This window comes from Lactuca virosa, chromosome 9 (assembly GCF_052849685.1).
Source record: "Lactuca virosa cultivar CGN04683 chromosome 9, Lactuca_virosa_CGN04683_v6, whole genome shotgun sequence".
Classification (NCBI taxonomy): domain Eukaryota; kingdom Viridiplantae; phylum Streptophyta; class Magnoliopsida; order Asterales; family Asteraceae; genus Lactuca; species Lactuca virosa.
In genome coordinates, this window is record NC_136434.1 from 135,236,034 (window position 1) to 135,262,296 (window position 26,263).

The 26,263-nt window shown below is 34.3% G+C and overlaps 1 protein-coding gene across 1 annotated transcript; it reads left to right on the top strand.

Annotated features, from left to right (window-relative positions):
* The first annotated feature begins 495 nt into the window (after positions 1–495).
* LOC145139822 (uncharacterized) lies at positions 496–25,714 on the top strand. Its single transcript, XM_079073517.1, has 6 exons — positions 496–578; positions 23,343–23,488; positions 23,636–23,757; positions 23,825–24,628; positions 24,711–25,350; positions 25,476–25,714. Exons 1-6 carry the CDS (start codon positions 496–498, stop codon positions 25,712–25,714), a joined length of 2,034 nt encoding a protein of 677 aa, XP_078929643.1.
* The last annotated feature ends 549 nt before the right edge of the window (positions 25,715–26,263 follow it).

Here is a 26,263-nt window from a genome sequence, read left to right on the forward strand (position 1 = left end):
CTTTTGTTAAACTATTGAATAATTACATTTCAGTCCCTATACCTTTAATTAATTCTAATTATCACAAATTTTAATCCCAAATTAATTTTTAATTAATTATTACTATTTCAAATTAAGATATTAATCATATAATATATTAACAAAAAACCCTATCTAAGCCATTTCTTGGTGGTGGCAGTGGCAGTGGCAGTCGTTGTGGTAGTGTTGGTGGGTGGTAGAGGTGTTGATGGCAACGAAAAATATTCATATATGAATAAGTATATATATATATATATATATATATATATATATATATATATATATATTTATTCATATATGAATAAGTATATTCATATATAAATAAAGTATGTGTTCATTCACAAGTTATTATTTAAATATAAATATGGCGGATGTGGTGGCGGTGGCAGTGGCAAGGGTAGCATAGCGGTAACAATGGTGGTATAGTGGTAGTGGATGTGGTGGTGTCAGTAGGTGGAAAAGTTTTTGGTGACGATGATGGTGGTGGAGATGGTGGTGGTGGTTGGTGGCGGAGGTGATGGTAGAGGTAATGGAGGTGTTAGTGGCGGAGGATACGGGAGGTGTTGGATTCATATGTGAATATACTTACATTTATATTCACATATGAGTATTACCTCTCCCTCATTGTGTCGGTATGTTGTAGCGTTTTGCTGGAAAAGAAATATATGACCCAAATTTGTTCTCGTATTCTAGATTTCATAATTGTTCTCATTTGAAGCGAAGTCTCTCTCTCTCTCTCTCTCTCTCTCTCTATATATATATATATATATATATATATATATATATATATATATATATATATATGTATATATATATATATATTATTAGTAAGTTCAAATAAAAACAGTAAATAATGTGAAAACGTAAAAACATTACGTTTATGTTATTATTCTACAATGAATGTTGTATATGTGTATTGTTGAAGTAATTCAAATATGAATATTAAAGTCTTTTTATTCATATATTTATTAGAATGTCATTATTCTATTATAAATTTATGTATGTGTATTTTTGTAATAAGTTCTAATTTTAGTTTTATTTGTGAGTATTAATTTATTCATTGTTGAATAATGACATAAAGTTGTGCATATAAAATTCATTGCAGAATAATAGCATAAAAGTAGTATTTTTACGTTTTCACACTATTTATAGTTTTTATTTATATTATCCTATATATATATATATATATATATATATATATATATATATATATATATATATATATATATATATGGCTAAGTGTTTTTGAGAACTCAAATATATGAGAGACTCGATAACTTCTAACATTTATCATAACAAAGAGCATTATTACTCTTCAATTCTTGCGTCTAAGCTATATCTTAGCTCAAAAAAAGATTTCACCATTTTTTTTAAATGTGCATATGTACATATTTTGTATTTTTTTTCGAAATCAACACAACAATGAAATTCTAATACCAACATTTATAAGATTTGTAACTTGAAAATGTCGAAAAACACAAAAAAAAAGTGCATATATGCACACATTTGAACATAAAAAAGTTCATCAGGTCTTTTTTTTTAGCTTAGATCTGTCTTAGACGTTGGATTTCAAGTAGATTGTTGGATTTCGAGGATTCAAAAGTTTAAGTAATTTTTACAACATTTTCTATGTCTCTAGCATGTAATACTAATCCGCCTGTAATCAATTACTTAATTCTTTTAAACATATGCACATAATATCAATTATTAATGTCTCATGTAGTATCATATACTCCAGTGTATCATGAAAAAGTAATAGTTCTATCATATAGATATATGAAGTGTTAGTCTGACCATATTTCCTCAACACAGTGAGATAGGAGGAGCAGTTCATCTTCTGGTGTCCTATCTCTATACAATATAAACAAGACTTAACATTCATGCCATTTCTTGATTTCTTGGGTTGGTTATAATGCCTTTTATTTGTTTCCCTTTTCTAAATTATAGGCCTCTTAGAACACACATTGTGACTCTCTTTGACCTTGCTAGCATCCAACGTATAAATAGGTTTTAACCAAGCATCATTGTTCTGTTGCAATATCTGCTTTACACATAAAAAAGCCATAGTTTTCAAGGTTAATTTCAAAAAGGCCTTTGAGTCCTTAATTTGGGACTTTTTGGACTTCTTCATGGCTCTAATGGGTTACCTTGATAAATGGAGATAATATATTACATGTTATCTTTCTTCATCAAGAACCCCCATACTCCTAAACATGGCTCCAATAAAAGAATTTGATGTTAAAAAAGAAGCTAGGCAAAGAGATCTACTATATGCTTTCCTATTTATTGTATCCATGGAGGCCCTCCATGTAATCATGATCAATGCCCGATCATTAGGTGCTTTTGTCACGGTCTCACAACTCCTAACCAAGGTTCTACTATATCACATTTATTCTATATAGATGACGCCATCTTCATAGGAGATTGTTGTACTTCTAACTTTCAAAACCTTGCTCGAATCCCCCGTTACTTTCAACTAGCCTTCAAAGTAAACTTTTCCAAAGATTGTTGCACTTCCAGCTTTCAAAACGTTACTTGAATCCTTCGTTACTTTCAACAAGCCTTCAGTCTCAAAGTGAACGTTTCCAAGCAAAAGTATTTGATATTTCTTATCCCGACACAAATTGATAACATGGTGATGTTACTTTATTGTCAAGAAACTTCCTTCCCATTCATTTATTTGTGACTACCTGTGGGTGCCAATATGCTTCTTAACAAAATCAAAATCTGGAAGGGGCCGTAGACAAACTTCAAGCAAAATTATTCGATTAGAAATGCAAATTGCTCTCATTTGATGGAAGGTTAATCTAATTAAATCTATCCTTGGTAGTATCTCAATACCCTGCTCCTTATTATTTAAGGCTCTGTTACAAATCATTAATATTGTGAACACAATCCACCTCTCCACTAGTTCCTTCAAATTCATCAACTTAAAATCAAACTTATCATGTTATTGGGAGACTATTGCTGCTGTTTACAATAACTTTTGAGATTTTAATCTCAATATATCTGGGTTTTATTTGAACGGCGGATTTAATGATTAGAAGCTAGTATCACGAAATTATTCACGTCTTGGTTACAACTCGAGACCTTCAATCTAAGAGGCAAAGTCTTTACCAAGTGGGCTAGTCCCACACTTGTTTGATGCATCTTAATTAACATGAGACAAGGAAACAAAACTCAATTATATTCATGACCTTTTTAGGACGGAAGCCTAAAAAAGAATCGGATTCGTTGCAACTTCATAGTTGTTGCAATCTTATTAATCAACATAACTTTGATGTTCAAAAGGATTATGATACGGACCCATCCCATACTAGGCCCGTATCATGCCATAAGCCCAAGTGTAGAACTCACTCCCAAAAGCCAGCTTGTAGGACGAGGGGACACCTAGACTTATAAGCCACCAACTTATGGTACTTTCGGCCGATGTGGGATCATAACAATACCCCACACTTTGAAGAGCCAACGTCCTCGTTGGTCACGGTTGGCACCCCCTTTTGGTCCAAGCCACCACTCCGAGTCATTGTTGGTCACGGCTACGTTGGTCACGGTTGGCACCCCCTTTTTGGTCCAAGCCACCACTCCGTAGGCCACCACTCCAAGTGTTGGCACCTCGAAAGATGGGGACGGCTCTGATACCAATTGGTACGGACCCATCCCATACTAGGCCCGTATCATGCCATAAGCCCAAGTGTAGAACTCACTCCCAAAAGCCAGCTTGTAGGAGGAGGGGAAACCTAGACTTATAAGCCACCAACTTATAGTACTTTCGGCCGATGTGGGATCATAACAGATTATTAGTCATCGTATGCTCATCGTATGAGACAACTCTGGTAAATTTATAATCAATGCATTTAGAAAATTTATTAAACAAAAATATCATACCTTCGACACCAACAGTTTCAACCGAAACAAATGACCACCCCTAAAAATCTATTACTTTTGCCGAAGAGCGAGTCTAGGAAGAATACAGACACTAGATGCATTAGTGAGGAGAGGGGTTACGATACCAAATCGAAATTAGCACTTTTGTTAGGAGTTAGTTGAAACTGTGGAACACCTACTTTACACATACTTCCGCTCAAATACATTGGAGTCTAGGGGTGAGCATTTGGACCGGTGGACCGGACCGGACCGTTTTTTTGGACCCCCGGGCCGGTTCTCGGTTCTAGGAATCCATCCCGGTCCGGTCCGGTTTTTTCCCGGTCCGGTCCGGTTTTTACCAGGTTTAGAACCGGTTGGACCCGATTTAAAAAAAAATTGTAATTTGTGAAAAATTTTAAACAACCATAACTCATTCGTTTTAAATCGGATTGACACGCGGTTTTTTCCAACGTTTAGCTTATAGTTTGTAGATGAAATTAGACTATAGTTTTTTTTGATTTTGGTATAGTATTCAATGAGTTACAGACTTTCAAAGTTGAGCTATCAAAGCTGAAAAATTTCAGCTTTTCAGCAACATTTTTAAAATTTTGTAATCTGTGAAAATTTTTAAACAACCATAACTCATTCATTTTAAGTCGGATTGACACGTGGTTTTTTCCAACGTTTAATTTACAGTTTGTAGATGAATTTAGACTATAATTTTGTTGATTTTGGTATTATATTCAATGAGTTATAGTCTTTCAAAGTTGAGCTATCAAATCTGAAAATTTTCAGCTTTTCAGCAAGTTTTTTAAAATTTTGTAATCTGTGAAATTTTTTAAACAACCATAACTCATTCGTTTTAAGTCGGATTGACCTGAGGTTTTTTCCAACATTTAGTTTACAGTTTGTAGATAAATTTAGACTATAATTTTGTTGATTTTGATATTATATTCAGTGAGTTACAATCCTTCAAAGTTGAGCTATCAAAGCTGAAATATTTCAACTTTTTAACTATCATTTTATACTATAATTCTGAATTTTATGTATCTTTCATAGATAAATCATATGAAAGGGATCTTGGTGAACTTGATTTATATGTTAGTTGATTTTATTTGGAAAATTAATTTTGCAACTTATAATATTATAACATCAAGGTAGATTAGTTATGCATGAAACGAAAACATAATCATTTTTACAAGTTGTATCGTATCAAACCTAAAAAGTTATTTTAACGACTTGTACTCTATGCAATTAAAGTTGTAGCGGTCCAAACGGGTCCAAGAACCGGAAAACCCGGACTTGGACCCGGACCCGGACACGGACACGGACACGACTCATCCGGTCCGGTCCATGGTCCACAATATTCTCCACAACCGGTCCGGTCCAAGCGCCGGTCCGGTTCGGTCCAAATGTTCACCCCTATTGGAGTCTTATTGGTAACTGTTGCAACTTAGACAATTTTACCCCTAGCTCAATCAACGACCTCCTCTTATACTCATAATCACTCTGCATGTCCTTGAAAGGTAAAGAAAGTCCTTCACACGATTTTACTTCCGATATGCTGGAATCTGGATTCTATATAAACCAAGGAACAACAAGGCATTCAATTGCAAAACTTTGTCCCGATGGTGATCTATGAAGAAATAAAGGCGAATAGTTTCATGTGGTTTAAAACAAGGGCGCACATTACAAATCGTAATTGGAATAGCTGGTGTTTATCCCCATTTTAGAGTTTATTCGATATAGTGTAACGTAAGAAAATTTCTAATACGTAGCTAGCCTTAATAATAATAATAATCTTTTGCTCTGTTAAAAAAGAAATAAAAAACTTATATAACAATAAAATAATTTTTTTGACATCATATATGATTAACTCTTTAAATCTTCAACAAATACTAAATGGACACTGAAAAATAACATTATCATCAAATAAAGATAGATTAAGACTGAGATGTAGAAATGAAAAAAATAAATAAATAAATAAAATAACGTAAAAGCAATATTATAAACCAAGCATGATATATGATCAATAAAAATAAAAAATTAATTAATCAGCAATACCCGATTACTCATGCATATAGCAACATTTTAACCACTTTTTAGGGTATGAAATAGCAATTTTAGTTTGTTTATATGTATTTCGTAAGATTCTTTCTAGTTTTAATATAATCAATCATTGACAAAATGACAATTTCAAATTTTAAATTGGAAAATTCGTGACTGGTTTCCAATTAGTATAATGTAACGAACTGATTTGGTACATATTTCTTATCTTAAACTTCTCTCTCTCTCTCTCTCTCTCTCTCTCTCTCTCTCTCTCTATATATATATATATATATATATATATATATATATATATATATATATATATATATATATATATATATATATATAGGGGAGGGTTCACTTGAGATTAATAAAAAAATAGAGATCTTGAGATTCAACCTCAGCCACATATTTCTCATTTGCCGCTTTAATGCTCCAGCGTACCGGCAGCAATAACGTATGCCTAATCATAAATTATTATATAGCAGAGAGGTATAATTATATAAGATTATACATATTTATACGTATATGCCTAATCATAAATGATTATACATATATAATTTTTCACAGATTGAGTAATCATAAATGATTATAACAGTTGGTGGCAGTAATTATATATGACTATTCACAGATTGAGTAATCATAAATGATTATGATTATACATATATGTATTCCTCTCCTATTTTCATCGGTACGATGGAGGCTTTTGCGGTAAAAATAAATGAATGGTTGATAATGATTCCCCAATTCTCAACATTTTTTATTTTTTTAATTGAACTTACATCTCTCTCTCTCTCTCTCTCTCTCTCTCTCTCTATATATATATATATATATATATATATATATATATATATATATATATATATATATGGAAAAGTTCAATAGAGAACCATTATTAATCAAGGAACCAAGGAACCAATCCAAAGCGTCGGAATTTAAAGCGATCAACGACAAAAGGAAGGGTTGTAAAATTTTATAATGGACGCACATATACCGGATTATAACAAAACTCACTTCCTTTTTTTCATTTAAAATTTTTTTAGGCCAAGTTTTTTATCGAAAAAAAAAACCGAATATACCGTTGTTAACGATTTTTCGTCCTCTTTCCATAGAGATCAATGATGATATATAAAAAACGAATTTTTTTTTTCGAAAAAAACCCACTTAATTTTCTTAGTTTTTTCAATATTTAAGTTTATTTTTATCAAAAAAAAACTAATTATACCAAAAATATTAATTTTTTGTACTATATTAATAAACATCAACACCGATTTAAAAAAAAAAAAAAAAAAAAAAACCTTGATCAGTGTAGATTTAACTGTGAATCTAAACTGTAAATATTTCAAATTTTAACATTCACAATGTGAAAAAGCTCCGATCATTTCAGATTCACACTGTGAATCTGAATTATTATTATGCACACCGTGAATCTGAATTATTATTATGCACACTGTGAATCTGAGGAGGTTCACAATGTGAATCTGAACAGGTTTACAATATGAATCTGAACAGGTTCACAATGTGAATCTGAACTGAAATATCGTTTTTTTTTTAACATTAATATGAATCTATGTTTAAAAAGTACAAAAAATATGAATTTTAATATATTTATTAATTTTTTTCTATAAAAAATAGACCTTAACTTTTTTAATCAAAGAAAATGAAGTGGGTTTTTTTCGAAAAAAAAAGTTTGTTTTTTATATATCATCATGGATCTCTATGGAAAGGGTACCGAAAATCGTGAACAACGATATATTCGGTTTTTTTTTTTTTGATAAAAAACATGGCCTAAAAAAAATTTTAAACGAAAAAAAGTGGTAGGTATTTTGTAAATGATGAATTTTTTGGTATAATCCGGTATGTGTGCGTCCAATGTAAAAGTGTACATCTATTTCCTTGCTCGTTGATCGTTATGATTTCCGACGCTCACGATTAGTTCCTTGGTTCCTTGGTTAATTATGGTTCTCTATTGAACTTCGCCCTATATATATATATATATATATATATATATATATATATATATATATATATATATATATATATATATATATATATATATATATATATATATATATATAAGGCTAGCCCATTTTTGTGAGAAACTCAAACTATTTTTTTTTCTAATGAAGTACTGTAATATTCCAGTGTTCATAAAATAAAATGTTTGCAATCATATTTTAGTATTTTAAAACAATATTGCTAATATATTTTACTGCAATATATTAGCAATATTGTTTTAAAATACTAAAATATGATTGCAAACATTTTATTTTATGAACACTGGAATATTACAGTACTTTTAGAAAAAAAAAATAGTGAGTAGTTTATTTATATGTATTTCATAACATTCTTTGTGGTTTAAATATAATCAATGACAAAATGACAATTTTAAATTTTAAATTGAAAAATTAGTGACTAGTTTCCAATTAATAATATAATGTTACCAACTGATTTGGTACCATATTCCTTATCTTAAACTTCTTTATATATATATATATATATATATATATATATATATATATATATATATATATATTTGTTTATTTGAGACAATGTTAATTTTGTGAGACCGTGAGACGCAATCTAAAAATAATTTTAAAATGCAAAATAAAATGAAAAATCCGAAAATTCTTTTTTAATTATTATTTTCGTCATTTTCTTTACCTAAAAAAATAAAAAATAAATCAATTAATTAAAAAAAATTACCGTTTTTTTTTAAATACGTGAAATATTATAATAGAATATTACACTATAAATATTCCAATGTGATTTTTAGAATGTTAAAATATTTTAGTATTCTAGTATTCTAGTATTCTAGTATTCCAATAGATTTGTCAGATATGCAAAATATTCTAATATTCTACTAGAATATTCTAATATTCTACTAGAATATTTCACGGAAATTTAAAAAAAAAAGATAATTTTTTTATATTTTATTTTATTTTATTTTTTTTGGATAAAAAAAAGTGACAAAAACAATATTTTAAAAAAAAATTCGAAAATTTTCAATTATTTTGCATTTTAAAAATGTTTTTTTTATCTACAAAATGAGTGGGTAGGATTGTGTCTTTCCGTCTCACAAACTATAGTGGTCTCACATGAACCTAACCCTATATATATATATATATATATATATATATATATATATATATATATATATATATATATATATATATATAACTTGCCAAATCTCCTAATTATTTTTTTATTTTTAGTCAAAATTAGCAATTAGTCAAAATTAGCCACAAAAACCGTAGGTCATTAAAGAACCTACGATCAACATGAAGTTGACTACGGTCAACGATACGTTGACTACGGTTTGGGGTCATTGGGCTACTCTTTAGTTGGCTGGCTATGGTTTTAGGTCTCATTGGCCCAGAAAATATAAAGTTTTTTTTATAGCTTGTGTGTATGTGAAGCTTGGAAATCTCTCTCAATGGAGTATCCAACGAACAACAACGTGCATCTTCGAATCTTGAAAGTTTTTTTTCCTGTTTTTCTTGTTTAATAGGATAATTAGTAGATTTGGAAAAAAAAAAAATTAAAATCATTGGTTCCTAAAAAACATACGATGTACAAACGTTCAAAGCAAAAAAGTGCCTTAAATACTTGCACATTGTACGTTACTAAGGAACCTATGGTTTTCGTAAAAAAAACATATATTAATTTTTTGTTTTTTTTGTAGCTTGTATAAAATATCATATATGATGCAATATTTTTTTAATAAAAAATCAAAATAATAATAAAAATAATAAAAACAAATAATTAAATTGTTGGGTCTAAAATATGGTTTATACTTTACTTTTCTAAGCAATTATATTTTTTCAGTCTAGTTTATGGCTGTATGGGTGTTTACGGCCGTGAACGTGTTTACGGTCGTGAACGTGTTTACGGCCGTGAACCCATTTGCGATTGTCTGTCTCATATAAATAGTGTTAGTGGAGTCATAAGTGAGTGTACAACTAAGAGAGAGAAGAGAGAGAGAAAGGAGCTTAAGTGTGTGTTAGTGTGTGTGAATCTCATGTAAAGGAGCATCATTCTATTCATCAATACATTGGGATTCATATTATTCTTCTTCTCCTTCTCCTCTATTTTGATCTGGCATCATCCGTTTGATTGGGATTCCGCACCATCAAACGGATCTGATTGATACACAAGCAGATTTAGGACTTACAATTGGTATCAGAGCTTGGATTGTATCAATCAATTTGGCCAGATCTGGAGCGTATTTGATCTTATTTTTGAAGGATTTTTGCATTTTTAGATAGATCTTTGAAAATTAGGGGGAGTTTGTTCTTCGTGTTTTTGATAAAAACGAGTTTTTGATAGAGTTTTGGAGCAAAAAGAGGTGAAAAACGATTTTTTTCACGTAATCTGCGAAGTGTTCACGGCCATTGAAGGGTTCACGGCCGAAGAAGCGTTTGCGGCTAGGGTTTCTCGGCGGCGGCCGTAATCAGTTTACGGCTAGAGGAGCTTAAGTGTGTGAAACTCAAGGTGTTTTAGAGAGAGAATAACTAGTATGTGTGTACTATGTGTATGGAGCATCATTCTATTCATTGAATACATCATAGATTCACTTATTCTTCTTCTCATTCTCCTCTATTTTGATCTGGCATCATCCGTTTGATTGGGATTCCGCACCATCAAACGGATCTGATTGATACACAAGCAGATTTGGGACTTACAATTGGTATCAGAGCTTGGATTGTATCAATCAATTTTTGCAGATCTGGAGCATATTTGATCTTATTTTTGAAGGATTTTTGCGTTTTTGGATAGATCTTGGCAAAATAAGGGGGTTTGTTCTTTGCATTTTTCCTAAAAATGAGTTTTGGATCGAGTTTTGGAGCAAATAGGGTGAAAAACGCTGTTTTTTTCGTATCTGAAGTAGTGTTCACGGCCCGGAAGAAGGGTTCACGGCCCGGAAGAAGGGTTCACAGCCATTGAAGCTTTCTCGGCCTAAGAAGCGTTTGCGGCTAGGGTTTCTCAGCGGCGGCCGTAATCACGAATTAGGGTTTCTCGGACGTTTACGGCTCAGAAGTTTGCGGCCCTCAGAGTGCACGGCCCAGCAGGAGTTCTCGGTCGTAATCAGTTTGCGGCTAGGGTTTCTCAGCGGCGGCCGTAATCACGAATTAGGGTTTCTCGGACAATTCACGGCCCAGCAGGAGTTCTCAGTCAGCAGGTTCCCGGCCCAGCACGTGTTCAGCCCACTTGCTCGTTCAGCAACCTCCTTCTCGTTCAACAACCTTCTTCTCGTTCAACGTTTATTAAAAAAAAAAAAAGGGGGATTTTGGGGGCTGCAAGGATCGAACTCGGATCCCTTGTGTAATCAATCAGCGCCCCTTCCAACTCATCTAGCTTGCTAGATGCTACATTCCTTCCCAATTTAATTCATAAGGCTTCGCTGCTTTCAACCTAATTTCGCATTTTTTCCACTTTTTGCCCAAAATTAAATTTTTTAAATCTTAAAATTCCATTTTCAACCCAAGTTTTTAGTTTTTATTTTTTGACTTTCTAAATTGACTTTTAACCTAAAATTTTGACTTTGACTTTCAAGTTTGACCTTTGACTTTAAACTTTGACTTTCTTGTTTAACTTTCAAATTTTCAAATTTAGTTTTTCTGTTTGACTTTTTAAATTTGACTTTTAAGGTTGACTTTCTCGGTTTATAGTCAAAGGGCATATTTTTTTTTAAAACAATGAGTTCTTCAAAAATCAAAGTCAATGAAATTTCCTTGGAGAATTTACGTGTGCATTACGAATTACTACGTAGAGAGAACGGGGAACTAAAATACGAAGGGTACCAACTTAGGAAAGGCTAGAAATTATTGAAAGATCAATTAGAGGCCAAAACAAATGATTATAAGAAATTACAGGCAGAATACAGTGACAAGTGTGTTCATTATAAAATTACCTAAGAAAGATTTTGATGATGTGACTGCCGAACTTGATGCATTAAAAGCAAAATATAAAGATGCTCAATTCAACTTTAAGAAATTTGATGTGTCAAGTGAGGTAGTTGTGTCCATGATAGAAAAACAATTAACATTTAAAGATAATCAAAACAAGGTTCTAGGGTATCATGATGTTCCACCTCCTTTCAATGATCACTACACTTTCACCCCTCTGACTAAGGAAGAAATTGAAAATGAAGCACACCTTAAGTATGGCCAACCCCCTGCTTCAGCTTCAGTTAAGACTGAACAATCAGGGCCAACTGAGGGTGCTAAGATGAAAAATACTGATGTTTCTACTTCTTGTGCAGGTAAAGTAGTGGAAGAAGAGAACAAGGAGAACACTTTTGAACAAACCAATGTCTCATTGAACTCTGAACCTATTGCTTTAACTCAGTCACTCCTAACAAACCTGCTGTTGAGAAATACAGGCCACCAATTCCAGTGAAACAGAGTGCTTGTTGCAAGTGTGCTTGTGGGAACAATAAAATACAAGGCAAGGATACGCCACCAGGGGCAGGAAGAAACAACTTCCCAGTGAAGAAAAAGACATGCTTTCACTGTGGAACACCTGGACACATTGCCCGAAACTGTTCAAATCGCGCATACGTTCCCTACTATGCACAAGGGTGGCAGAACGCGCCAAGAGGGAGATTTTCCAAAAGAAACCCCTCAAGGTCAAGTTCATACAATGGCGACTGGAATGCCACGAAGGGCAAGAGTTCAACTCCCAATGCAAAGAAATCAACTCCCAACAACAAGAAGGGAATGCCGACCAAGAAGCCAATTTCAAGAAATGCTCCAACGAAACCAAAACCGGCTAGGTCAAAGTCATCTAGGCGATCGGCTTCAAGTTCAAAAGCATGTACTGAGGCACCCATCGGATCGAAAAAGAAATGGGTTAAACCCAACTACAGATGGGTACCAAAGGTTTAATCTCCCAAATCACCTGATGACTATAATATTTCTTCATCTTCTGTTTGTGATAAGCAGGACATGTCGTGGGAGAGAGTTCCTTGCATAGATGACAAAGGTCAACCCACTTTCAAAATGGACTGGGTTCCAAAGATCAACTGACCCCGCTCTGTGTCGGAACAGCTATGGAGGCATATCATCAGACTTCGGTTTGTTGATAGTGGTTGTTCCTGGCACATGATTGGATACATCTCTCAATTGTACAACACTCAGAACTTTAAGTGAGAGCATGTGTCCTTTGCGAGAAAGGAAAGGAAGAAAGGAGAGGATCACACATGGGTTTTGTGCTTAACGATGTGAAGAAATTTCGGATTTGTTCTGAGATTATGCGTGCTGTTCTCAGACCTTCTAGATGCAAATTCAATCGGTGACTTACGGTTTGAGTTTTCTTCTCGATACTCCTGAGTTTATCGTAAACTGATTCATCTTGAAGACAATTTTTTTCTTTCTTATAGTTTTTCTTTAGTGGGTATTGTTTGGGAAGTGATATCAAGATAAAGTGATAACGGTCAGTCTAAACCAGTGTAAGGTGCTGAATCTGAATTGTCTAGATTCTATGTTCAATGTGTTGGTAGGCACAAAGGATTTGATAGTGTGGATTTAGATAGGATTGTTTGGACTGACCATACGACGCTCGGGTAGATTGAGCAGTGAGATAAACACGGGAACCCACGGGATACACTAAATTAATACGCATATAGAACTGTGGCTTAACTTTTCCTTGATGTACGGACTTAAGTACTTAATTCTGGTTCTGATAGGGCAACTGGGGGTTTCTGATAAAGTAGGTCTGTAGGAATTTATTTTCTTGCTTTCTATCTGTCAGTCATATGTTGCTTCCTCTACGTGATTGGAAGAGATCCGACCTGGATTGCAACATATGCAACTCTAATTCTACGCACCTCCTTATCCATGAAATTATTTCTATCTGTTGGCCATATGTTGTCCCCTCTGCGTGATGAGAAGATCCGACCTGGGACACAGCATATGCAACATTCTATCTTTATAACCCTCTATCTTTGTTAGTCATATGTTGTCCCCTCTGCGTGATGGAAAGAGATCCGACCTGGAACACAACATATGCACCTATCTCTAAATATGTCTTCCTCCTTAATAATTGTTTACTCACCTAACGTAAGGAGTTCTTTGGAAGTTCTTGATAACCAGGGTATATCGGGAAGTGGGGAACACGTTCTAGTGCAACTAAAATTGAACCATTTAGAGGTTGTCTGTAGATCTCGCTGCTTAATTTAAGTGGACAACAATACCAGTGGTCATCGTCAGCTGAATGGTATATTTGGAAAAGTTTGTCAATATTCTTCGTGTTTAAGTGGATCAAAATACCGGCAATTGACCAGATTTATTCATGAAGGTGAAGGTACTGATAAACAAGTTGGGACTGTCTCACAACTTTGATCCCAAATATTTTTGTTTTTGTTAAATTTGTTCATAGTTTTCCTCTATGCACAAATTTAGGGGGAGGATTAAAATTAAAAAAAATCAAACAAAAATAAAAGAAAATTTCAAAAATTAAACAAAAATCAGAAAATTAAAAATCCAAAAATAGTGTTATATTCTGTTTTATTTCTTGTTCAGAAAAAAAATCAAAAATCCAAAAATATTTTTGTTTTTGTTTTATTTTTTTCAGAAAATATAAAAAAATCCAAAAATATTGTGTGCTAAGTTTTCTTTTAGTTTTGTTTTGTCTTGAAAAGTGAATTCAGATGTAGACGAGACTCATGGAGACTGTATCGAGATTTCTGAGCCAAGGCTTCGTCCGTGATCATCGAAGAATTCTCATTCGAAGGAGCAAGAAATGAAGATTATTCTTTAAACATTCAATCCTTCAACCCCGGAAGCAAGGTGACGCTGCACTTGAAGATCATGTGACAGATTTAATTGAAGCATCCTCAATCAATTTGTTGTTATTCTTGTACTTGCTGAAGTGATCCAGGAGATTAGATCTCTCTATTGTTCTCTCTGAAGATTCTCAAGCTGAAAGCGCCATCTTTCAAGAATCTTTTCAAGAAGCCTCCTCACCCAACGTGCGTTCAGAGTCAATTTTTGAAGAAAAGCCCAACTTCTCAAGATGAAGTCATTTATTGAAGATTCATCAAGTTCATCTTGAAGCTGTGAAGAAATCAAAGATAAACGTTGAAGCCAAGCTCCTAATGGAGATTGACAAGAAAAGCCAGCTACATTTTTAGGGGGAGTTTGTTGGGTCAATTAGAAAAGAAAGCTATAAACCAAGGGGGAGATTGTTGGGTCTAAAATATGGTTTATACTTTACTTTTCTAGGCAATTATATTTTTCAGCCTAGTTTACGGCTGTATGGGTGTTTACGGTCGTGAACGTGTTTACGGCCGTGAACGTGTTTATGGCCGTGAACGTGTTTACGGCCGTGAACCCATTTGCAGTTGTCTGTCTCATATAAATAGTGTTAGTGGAGTCATAAGTGAGTGTACGACTTAGAGAGAGAAGATAGAGAGAAAGGAGCTTAAGTGTGTGTTAGTGTGTGAATCTCATATAAAGGAGCATCATTCTATTCATCAAGACATTGGGATTCATATTATTCTTCTTCTCCTTCTCCTCTATTTTGATCTGGCATCATCCGTTTGATTGGGATTCCGCACCATCAAACGGATCTGATTGATACACAAGCATATTTGGGACTTACAATTGGTATTAGAGCTTGGATTGTATCAATTAATTTGGCCAGATATGGAGCGTATTTGATCTTATTTTTGAAGGATTTTTGCGTTTTTGGATAGATCTTTGAAAATTAGGGGGGTTTGTTCTTCGTGTTTTTGATAAAAACGAGTTTTTGATCGAGTTTTGGAGCAAAAAGAGGTGAAAACGTTGTTTTTCACGTAATCTGCGAAGTGTTCACGGCCGAAGGAGGGTTCACGGCCGAAGAAGCGTTTGCGGCTAGGGTTTCTCGGCGGTGGTCGTAATCAGTTTACGGCTAGAGGAGCTTAAGTGTGTGAAACTCAAGGTGTTTTAGAGAGAGAAGAACTAGTGGGTGTACTATGTGTATGGAGCATCATTCTATTCATTGAATACATCATAGATTCACTTATTCTTCTTCTCCTTCTATTCTATTTTGATCTGGCAACATCCGATTGATTGAGATTCTGCACCATCAGTCGGATCTGATTGATATATCAAGCGAATTTGGGACTTACATAAATTAAACTGTAGCTTTTTTGGCCAAAACAGTAGACCATTTTATGGTCTATGGTTTGGGATACCGTAGACTTTTGAGAGCGAATCGTAGACAATAAAATCGCCTACAGTTTTGCTTTGGAAAAACGAATTGTATTTTATACAAAAACCGAAACCATTGATGAGTGAGGCGAAATAGTAGACGATATTATTCGTCTACGGTTTTGATGGCTATTTTAGGCTAATTTGTAAATTTTGGCTAAAAATAGAAAAATCATTAGGGAATCGAGTTAGATTAGTAATTCTCTCTCTCTCTCTCTCTCTCTCTCTATCTCTCTCTCTCTCTCTCTCTCTCTATATATATATATATATATATATATATATATATATATATAGGGTCTGGTTCCAGTGAGAACTCAAAAAATAGTGAGGACTTTTCCTCACCTCACAAGCTTAGTTATGGAAAAAATATTCCAAATCATTGCCCTATTATTTTGTTGGAGCACCGTGTTGATTATGGTCCGTCTCCTTTTCGTTTATTTCATTCTTGGTTTGAGTTTGATGGTTTTGATGTTGTGGTCCGTGACTCTTGGTCTACTGTTGTTGATAGGGGGTATGTTTGATAATTTGTGGGTTATTTTTAAGAGGAAACTTCAGTTTCTTAAATCTAATCTAATAGTTTGGAACTCTTGCACTCGAGATCGGTTGATTGGAAAGAGAAAAAATTTGCAAGACAAGATTGAGTCCATTGATGCTTCTCTTATGCTTGATGGTGGTAGTGCCGACCTTCGAGAACAGAGGGTTTCAACTATTAAACAGTTGATGGACTTGGATCATAGATCTAGGGTGGAGCTGGCCCAGAAGGCGAAAGTTCAGTGGGGTATAGAGGGGGACGAGAACTCGAGTTTTTTTCACCGCACTATCTATCGAAAAAGGCGTCAGCTTGCTATCAGCGGTGTTATGATAGATGGAATTTGGGTTGATGACCCTGGGAGGGTTAAGAAGGAATTCCAATTGTTTTAAGAAAAAACTCTTCTCTAGGAACAATGGGAGGCGCCCGACTACTGATGCAAGTATTTTCTCTATGCTTTCAGAGGCCCAAGTTCATTTTTTTCAGATCCCATTTTCTCGCAATGAAATTAAAAGGGTGGTTTGGGATTGTGGTTCAAATAAGGCTCCGGGTCCTGATGGATTTTCTTTTGGTTTATTAGAACAATATTGGGATCTTATTTCTTATGATTTGGTGGCCTTCACTCAACACTTTCATGGTCATTGTTCGATTCCAAAAAGTTGTAACACATCATTTTTTAGTGTCATCCCCAAAGTTCGAGAGCCGAAGAATATTAGAGATTATAGACCTATTATTCTAATAGGCTTCCAATATAAAATTATTGGTAAACTTTTAGCTAATAGGTTAGTGGAAGTTATTGGATTTGTTGTCAGTTTGGAGCAGTCTGCCTTTGTGAAAAGGAGACGAATTTAGGATGGTCCATTTCTCCTAAATGAGGTGGTAGCCTGGAGTAAGGCTTCGAAAAATCCTCTTATTATTTTCAAAGTGGATTTTGAGAAGGCCTTTGATTCAGTTTCATAGGAGTACCTTTAACACTTGATTCTTTGCACTTCTTAGTTTAGACCCTTGAGGGTGTAAGGTTTTTGCAGATTTGGTCCCTAGGGGGCAGAATTGTCAACTTCAGGGAAGTTTGAGTATGTTGGGCATACTCATGCAGGTTGGTCGCATATCTCATCCACGTACGTTGGGTGTAGTTGGAGTACGCTTAGCGTACATGAGCAGTTTAGAAACCCTAATGTTAGGGCTTGTACCATATATAAACCATAAGATAGCATCTTTTTGCCTTGTTTAACCAGCCTCCATACCCTTGAAAACCCGAATTCATTCCTTAACCTTTATGTGGTGCTTTTGAGCTCTTGTAAATCTTTTGATGGGTGTTCTGCATCTTGAAGTGGTAGAAGAAGAAACTTGAAGACTCATTCTTTGGAGGAGAGACTTGAGATCCAGCTTTAGCACCTTCTTTTTGTGGCTTTTGAGGTATAAAGCTCAAAGCTTGTCATCTCATTTAATATATCTATTCTTTGGCTTGTTTTTGGTCATTTAGGGTATCTTTGGTTGTTGGTTGTGAGCTAAGGTCGTTTTTGGAGCTTATCCTTGTTGATCTGGTCATATTATGGGTTTCTTAAGCATAAAGGTGCAAACTTTATGGTGATTTTGGATCCTATTCATGTGTTAAGTCATTTATTAAGCTCTTTTCAGCTCTAAAGCCACATTAAGCCATGCATGCACGTAAAGTTGGCAACTTTACAAGATAAACCACCTTAAGGAAGTCAGATCTGAGTTTGGGTTGAAGTCTTAATCGATTAAGAGCTGAAAATGGGAAGTTGGCCAAGTTGGTGGAGTACGTTGGGCGTACAAGCAGGTACGATGCACGTACAAGCCCTCAAGCGTGCACCCTGTGCGTACTCAGTAGATTGGGCTTCGTCTATTAGGACTTTGGTTGTCTTGGGCCTTGTTGGCCCATCTGAATCCTATTGTTGGGCTGTTGAGATTTTAGTGGACTCTCTTGGGTGAAGGCCCATGAAAGGGATTGGGTCCCAATTTGAATAATTGGACCATATGTGGGCTTTGGGTGATTATTTTAGAAATTGGGCTTTTTGGGCAATTGGATTGGGCCTTGGCCTTGGGCAAAGATTTGTTTTATTTTTTCATCTCCCAAAATATTTTGGAAATTGGGCTTTTTGGGCAATTGGATTGGTATGTCATATCATCACCCAAAATATTGACGATAAATAAAATCAAATCTTCACATTTTATTTTTCAATCATGCAGCAAAGATTTGTTCTCGCAGTCCTCACTTACTTTTGAGTCCTCACTCGATCCAACATTTGTATATATATATATATATATATATATATATATATATATATATATATATATATATATATATATATATATATATATATATATATATATTACTATATATGAAAACCTTTTTATTCTGGTGTCTTCAAAATCTAATTTACCCACTTCCAATTACGACACGTTACCTTACCTTCCGACCGGCACAATAAAAGATCCACCGATTCACCTTCCCTCGAGAAGTTGCTTCCAAACGTTTTCATTATGCTTGACCAACTTCAGAAGCCAATCTTCCCTTTCCATCTTACGAACACATGCTGTCTTCCTGGGACCATTGAAGTTAACCCTCCACTGCTACGACGCTACCATCCCTCCCCCATTTCATTTTTTCCCTCCTTATATTTTCCGGGCTTTTTTTGTGTGCCGCCTACATCAAATTCACAAGGTTTTAAGTATGCCACATAACTTGTCTTTCTGACCAACACAATGTAACACGTCTCTTCTTCACCTCTCTTTTAACGTTTCATCTTCTCCAAATTGAAATCAAAAGATCCACCGATTTAGCATTTCTCATTCTTCTCTAACAAGTCCAACTTCCTCCTCAGAACAACGACGCCATCATCCACAAAAAAAACCCTGATTTCTTGTCGGGGTGGTATGGGAAGAAAGAAATTTCAAGGGTAAGGGTCAGTAAAGTCTTTATGATTCGTTAAATCAGGATAATCATCTGGTAGATCTTGTCGCATAGGAGAAACGACATCAAGAACAAGGTTTAAAGATTCTAAATTGTAAAAGGTAATTGACTGGATTTTAAATTGGGGCATACTCCTTCTATCGTCTCCTCTACTCTTAGTTTTTTTGTTTCTACCCTACGAATCCACACTATTTTGGCATATCCATACTTTTAGAATCTAAATGGGTTCTCTCTTTGTACTCTAGAACAACGTCTGTTTATCCTTTTCCTGATGCTGAATAACAATTGATTTCCACTAAATATGCCTAATTTTAACATCGCCCATACAAATTATGAACATATACTTGGACTTATTCTGGAATTTCACCAACATCCTGAAGCAAGACTTGATATGAAGTTGAAACCGACAAAATGATTTTTAGAAGGATTCTTACTTTTCTTCCCTTTTAAAAAAAGGTTCTTACTTGATTTTAGAAAATGGTAACAAATTGGGAGATGAAATCATGTAGGATGTTCGAAATTTAGTTAAATTAGTGTTGTTCAGTTTCAAGCCGGAGACTGCGTTGAATGCATGTTGTTTACGATTTTGATAATCAAAAGTATATGATTCTGACTTTTGGTGTTAAGTTGATAGATCATAAGATGGGCATATTGGTTGCTTGTTCTATTTTCTAATTTGGGGTTGCTTTTTCTTTATTTGAAACTTAGAAAATTGTTTCAAAATGAAACTCAAGAACAACAATAATGCCTTTTTAGTTTAGAAAAACAAGAAAGCCATGTCCATTTTTGTCCAACTAAACATGGTTGTACTTCTTTACTTCTTTTACAGGTTATTGTTGAATATGGAGGGTCTTACGACAGTTACTACTATTAATGTGGCATGAGGGTGTTTCGTTATCTCCTTCTCTGCAAGTGATTCTCTAGAAGATGTTCTTACTTTATTACCCCATGAAGTTTATAATAAGATGTTTCTTTTTGGAGCTGATTGAATAGTGTGAATAATATACAGAGCCAGTCTATGCAAACAATATACAATATTGTAGCATGGGAAATTAAATCTTCGGTAGATGAGAATGGACACGTGCACCAGTTGATCTAAATACAATATAATTGGGTAGAAATTTCAAAGTGTAATGCAAAAATTGCAATATTGTTTTTGTTGTAGAATGTATCTGTGGGCTGTGCAATTTGGTGTGGTTTAGGTGTTATGACCACCTGGATAGTTTGGAGAGTGTGATGAGGGTAGCTGAAGATAACTAGAAAATATGCATAGTTCATGAGTTTTTAGAATGGCAAGGTCATATTTATGATGTATCCTTTAAAGTTTGATGTTGATGTGACTTTGGATTCATTGTCGGGGTGTCATGTGAGAGTTCTCCAGATTTTGACGATCAAATTAAAATAGGAATATACTTTCGTTTGTTTGTATATTATAGCATTGTATTTTCATATTCTTTATCTTATTCAAGTATTTTACGTTGAAAATTTACCTTTTATAGCATTGAACTTCCAATTTTTTTGTTACTAGCACAATATTCTTAAACAACCAAGAAAAAAACTCAAGTTATCCTTCGTGGACCGTGCTTAACACGGGCCTATAACATTTCTAGTATATATATATATATATATATATATATATATATATATATATATATATATATATATATATATAGAGAGAGAGAGAGAGAGAGAGAGATAATATTAAAATGTTGAGAACACGAAAATAATTATGTTCCAATCAATATATAAAAATATATATTTATATATTTTAAATAAAATATAACTACTAAAATCTAATCATAACTTCCTAAAATTCACACAATTACCTACAAAAGGAATTAAGTGATTTTTTTTATTAAAAGAATACAATTTTTTCTTAAACTTTTATTAAAAATCAACATACAATTTCATTTATAAATTAATAAAAATAAATAAACTACTAGTTCTATATGAAAAGGTTATATTAGGATTGAATTAATTAATATATCTATATTGATACAAAAATATTCGCAAATGATTAAATCACTTTAGAATCGAGACATTGTATTTATAAATGACTGTATATTTTCATATATTTGTAATCATGATTGAATAAAACACAATATAAAGAAAAAAAATCATAAAAGAATAATAGACAATATGTGCGTTTGGTGTGCATTAATTTTGTTCTCTCACATTTTTCTTTTCCGGTGAGTTATTGGATCCAAAAAGCATATCGATAGTAGAGAAAGAAAGGGAGAGTCGAGTATAAGCGAGGAAGAACAGATCGAAGGTGGTATGTGTCATCTGATAAACGTTTCGCCGCAATGGTGATGGCGTTTGTTTCCACTTAGTCTTCAACAATTCTTGAAGAGAGTGTACTGATGCCACAACGTTGTGGTCTGTTTCGTTTCCGACGAAGGACGGACAGCTCCAGCGAGTTACTGACGATCGGAGATGGCAAAAGTGGTGGTCATTGGTGGTCCTCTGTTGGAGATAAGGTGTCGCCAGGAAGGAAGAACTCGATGGAGATAGATGAACCATCTGCACTGAACTACTGAACTACTGAAGTCTTCCATCGTTTTTGGTGCGCTGGGGGAAGAAGGCGTCAGCCTTATGTATATGATATGACTATGTTGACTAATTTAAATTAGAGCTTATTCGGCAAATGACCAAAATGTAGGGTGGTTTTGAAGAAAATGACCAAAAAAATGAAGATTTCAGAAAATGACCACAGGTTCCGCAGAGGGGGTTCTGCGGAACCATAAACACCTCTGTGGAATGTGAACACCTCTGCGGATCTTGGTTTTTTCATTTTTTTTTTCGTTTTTTCGTTTATTGATATTTTTTTAATCACATAAGGTATTATGTGATTATTATGTAAAAAAAAATTGTTTTCGTTTTTCCTTTTTCTTATTTAATTATCCGTTTATAAAAGTTGTGTGTTTAATAAAAATTATACAAATATTCTATGTTTTTTATAAAATTACACACACCGGTATTCTGCATAATAAACATACCATTAAGTAGGTTACAAAACATACTTTAGAAAACATAAACATACAACCTTCATAATAAACATACTTTGAAATAAACTTCATTGAAGGCTCCGCGGATCCTCTGCAGCTCTGCGGAATCTTTGTTTTTTGATTTTTTAATTTTTTTTTTCGTTTTTTCGTTTTTTTGCGTTCTTTTTCGTTTATTAATATAATTTTTTTTTAAATACACTAATACCTTATGTAATTATTATGTAAAAAATTCTACAAAAAAAGGTTAAAAATAATGAAATGCTTTATGTAATACGTTTGCCTCTGAGGAACCGAAACACCTCTGCGGATCTTGAGTTTTTTAATTTTTATTTTTTCGTTTTTTCGTTTTTTCTATTTTTTCTTTTCGTTTATTAATATTAGTTTTTTTTAATACACTAATACCTTATGTTTTATGTAAAAAATTTGACAAAAAAGGTTAAAAATAATGAACTTATGTTTAATATCAGTCCACAGAACTGTTTGGAAATCCACAGAACTGTTATCAGCGGATCAATGTACACCTCTACGGATCAGTGTATCTGCGGATCAGTGTACACATCTGCGGATCAGTGTACACCTCTGCGGATCAGTATACACCTCTGCGGATCAGTGTACACCTCTGCGGATCAGTTATAGGAGTTATAGACGTATTTTAGTGGGGTTTTGTGAGTTTGTGAGTTTCAATTACCAGTAGAAGTTGTTTTTTCATTGTGTTTGTGGAGAGTGATTTGTAAAATCAGTTTTATTATTTTGTGTACGGGAGGGTCTTGGCAATTAGTTAATGGAGATGAGGTTTACGTTAGAAATAATGTGAAAAACTATGGTTTAAATCTTCCTCCTAACATTGACCATGAAATGTTATTACAAATGGTTAGAAGTGAGGCAGGTGTGCTAAATAGTCATATATGTTTGTCTTTTAAGCACCCAGAGTTAGGGTATGTCATGGAGCTTGAAGATGAAACTGATGTATTTCAATTGAGACATGTAATGTCTAAATCAAAGAAGACGGTGCATTTGTATTAAACGGCGGTAGGTGAAGAAGCTGAAGAACAAGCAGTGGTTAACAACCACTTTAATTCAGCAAAAACTAATAGAGGTCGTAGAGAAAACCAATGTGATGGAAACCGTTCAAGGGGAATAGGAAATGAAGTGCCAGTGGGTTATGAAAAAAAAAATTCGGTTACTGATAAGTTTGTATCTGATAATGATACTTTTGTATCAGATAATGATAAAGAAGCTAAAGTGGGCGATGACTAAATTACAACGTCATAATTTGTTCGAGTTTGGAGAAGTTCCTGAAGTTGATGATCAAAGATGTGAGGAAAAATCAAATGAAGGGTGGTCAGATGATGAGTACACGAAACAAAAAACTGCTTTTAATCCATGGTATTGTATCCCTTCTATTCCTGATTGTCCAGAACCTATTCTTGAACCTGGACCATTTCACAGTTTAGGTCCGAATGATAAATTAATTGTCAATCAAACCTATAACACCAAAAAAGAGCCAGCGTTTGCTGTTAAATTGAAAGCTGTTGGAGAAAAGTTTCAGATAAAGGTTGAAAATTCTTCAAAATCTCGGTACCAGGTTGTTTGTATGCAAGAAAACTGTCATTGGCGTTTATACGCATCTCTCATTAAAGGAACAGAAATGTTTGAAATTAAGACGTTTAATGACGAGCATACATGTTCTTCATTGCTTATACACCCAAATCATAGGCAAGCAAATAGAGAAGTTGTGGGAACCATAATACATGACATTATGGGTCAAGGAAGTTTGAGAGTTTGGAAGCCTAAAGATATAATTAGAGATATGAATGCTTTGATACAAATAAATGTGAGTTATTCACAAGCATGGCATGTGAGAGAATTTGCTCTGGGATTGATGATGGGGACCCCCCAAGAAAGTTTCTCCAAACTTCCAGTTTATTTTCACAATCTGAAGAAACATAATCCTGGTACTGTGGCGTACATAAAAACTGACTCGGAGGATCGTTTTGAGTATTGCTTTTTCGCTATTGGATGCGCGGTTATATATTTGTTATTTTCTTAAATGTTTCTAAACAAATTATATTGTTGATATATTAATGGTTTTTATATTGTTGTTGCAGATACGTGCTTTCAGAGAGTGTTGTAGAAAAGTTATTATTATGGATGATGCTCATTTGAAGGGAAAGTACAAAGGCACCATCTTGCATGCAGTGGCCATGGATGGCAACAATCATATCTTGCCTATTGGGTATGGAATTTGCCCAAAAGAGACTACGGAGTCTTGGACATGGTTTCTTGAAAAACTGTATGAATGCATTGGTGATGTGGAAGGTATGACAATGGTCACAGATAGGGCACTCGCAATTGCAATAAGTATTCAAAATGTTTTTCCAAATGCTCACCATGGATTGTGTGCTTTTCATCTAATAGGAAACATAGTCCACACCTTTGGAAAAAACAAAAAAACAGCAATTTTGTTTTGGAAGCTGGTAAGAGCTTACAAAACCACTGAGTTTGAATTCTATTGGGGGAGACTTCGTAATATAAGAGATGATGTAGCGACATATCTCAGTCAAATTACACGTGAGAAATGGACTAGAGCGTATTACCCTATCATGAGGTATGATTATATGACCTCAAATAGTGCGAAGTCCATGAATGTTGTATCAAATAAAGCAAGGAAGTTGCCTATATTACCACTTCTTGAGTTCTTTCGTGCACTTATGCATAAATGGTTTTACAAACGGCGGATGGATGCAGGTATGATTATGTTTATTTTTAAATTATATGACAAATGTCATATATAATAATATATGTTTGTTTTAACAGAAAAAGTACAACAATACTTATGAAGTGGGCTGAATATATGGTTAAAAAAAATAAAGAGGGGATTCACGGATGGTCGGTATCCGGTGTGGACAATACAACATATCAAGTGCACGACTTCAAAAGTGGTGGCATAGTGAATTTGAGGGAAAAGACTTGTTCTTGCAGATATTGGCAACTAACTGGTTTACCATGTGGTCATGTGATAATGGTTTTAACGCACTTGAAAATTGATCACTGTGGGCATATGGCTATAGATGCTTATAAAATTGAAACATATCGAAGAACGTATGAGTAGGCTGTATACCCTCTTTAAGAACTTAGTGATTGGGAGGTTCCGGATGACCTTATGGTTGTTAACCCTCCTGTGATGGAAATAAATCAAGCCGGTAGACCAAAAAAACACTAATCGTATTCCCTCTCAAGCTGAGGAACCAAAAATAAGAAGGTGTAGTAGATGCCATAACACAGCTCATAATGCAAGGACGTGTAAGGAAATCGTTCCAAATAACCAAAGTAAAAGTAAAAAACGTACTGGGGCGTCAGGGAGTGGGACAAAAGCGAAAGAAGAGGAACCGACGCAAGCGACCGAAAACCAATGGCAGCATGAGCCAGAGAACCAATGGACGCAACATACCGAACAACAATGGCAGCAGCAGCCAGACAACCAATGGACACAACATACTGAACATCAATGGCAGCAGCAGCCAGACAACCAATGGACACAACAGACCGAACATCAATGGCAGTAGGAGCCACATAACCAATGGACGCAAGGGACCGAATACCGACCGCAGGAAGAGCCATAGAACCAATGGCAGGGTTGCACCGAGTACCAATGGTAGCA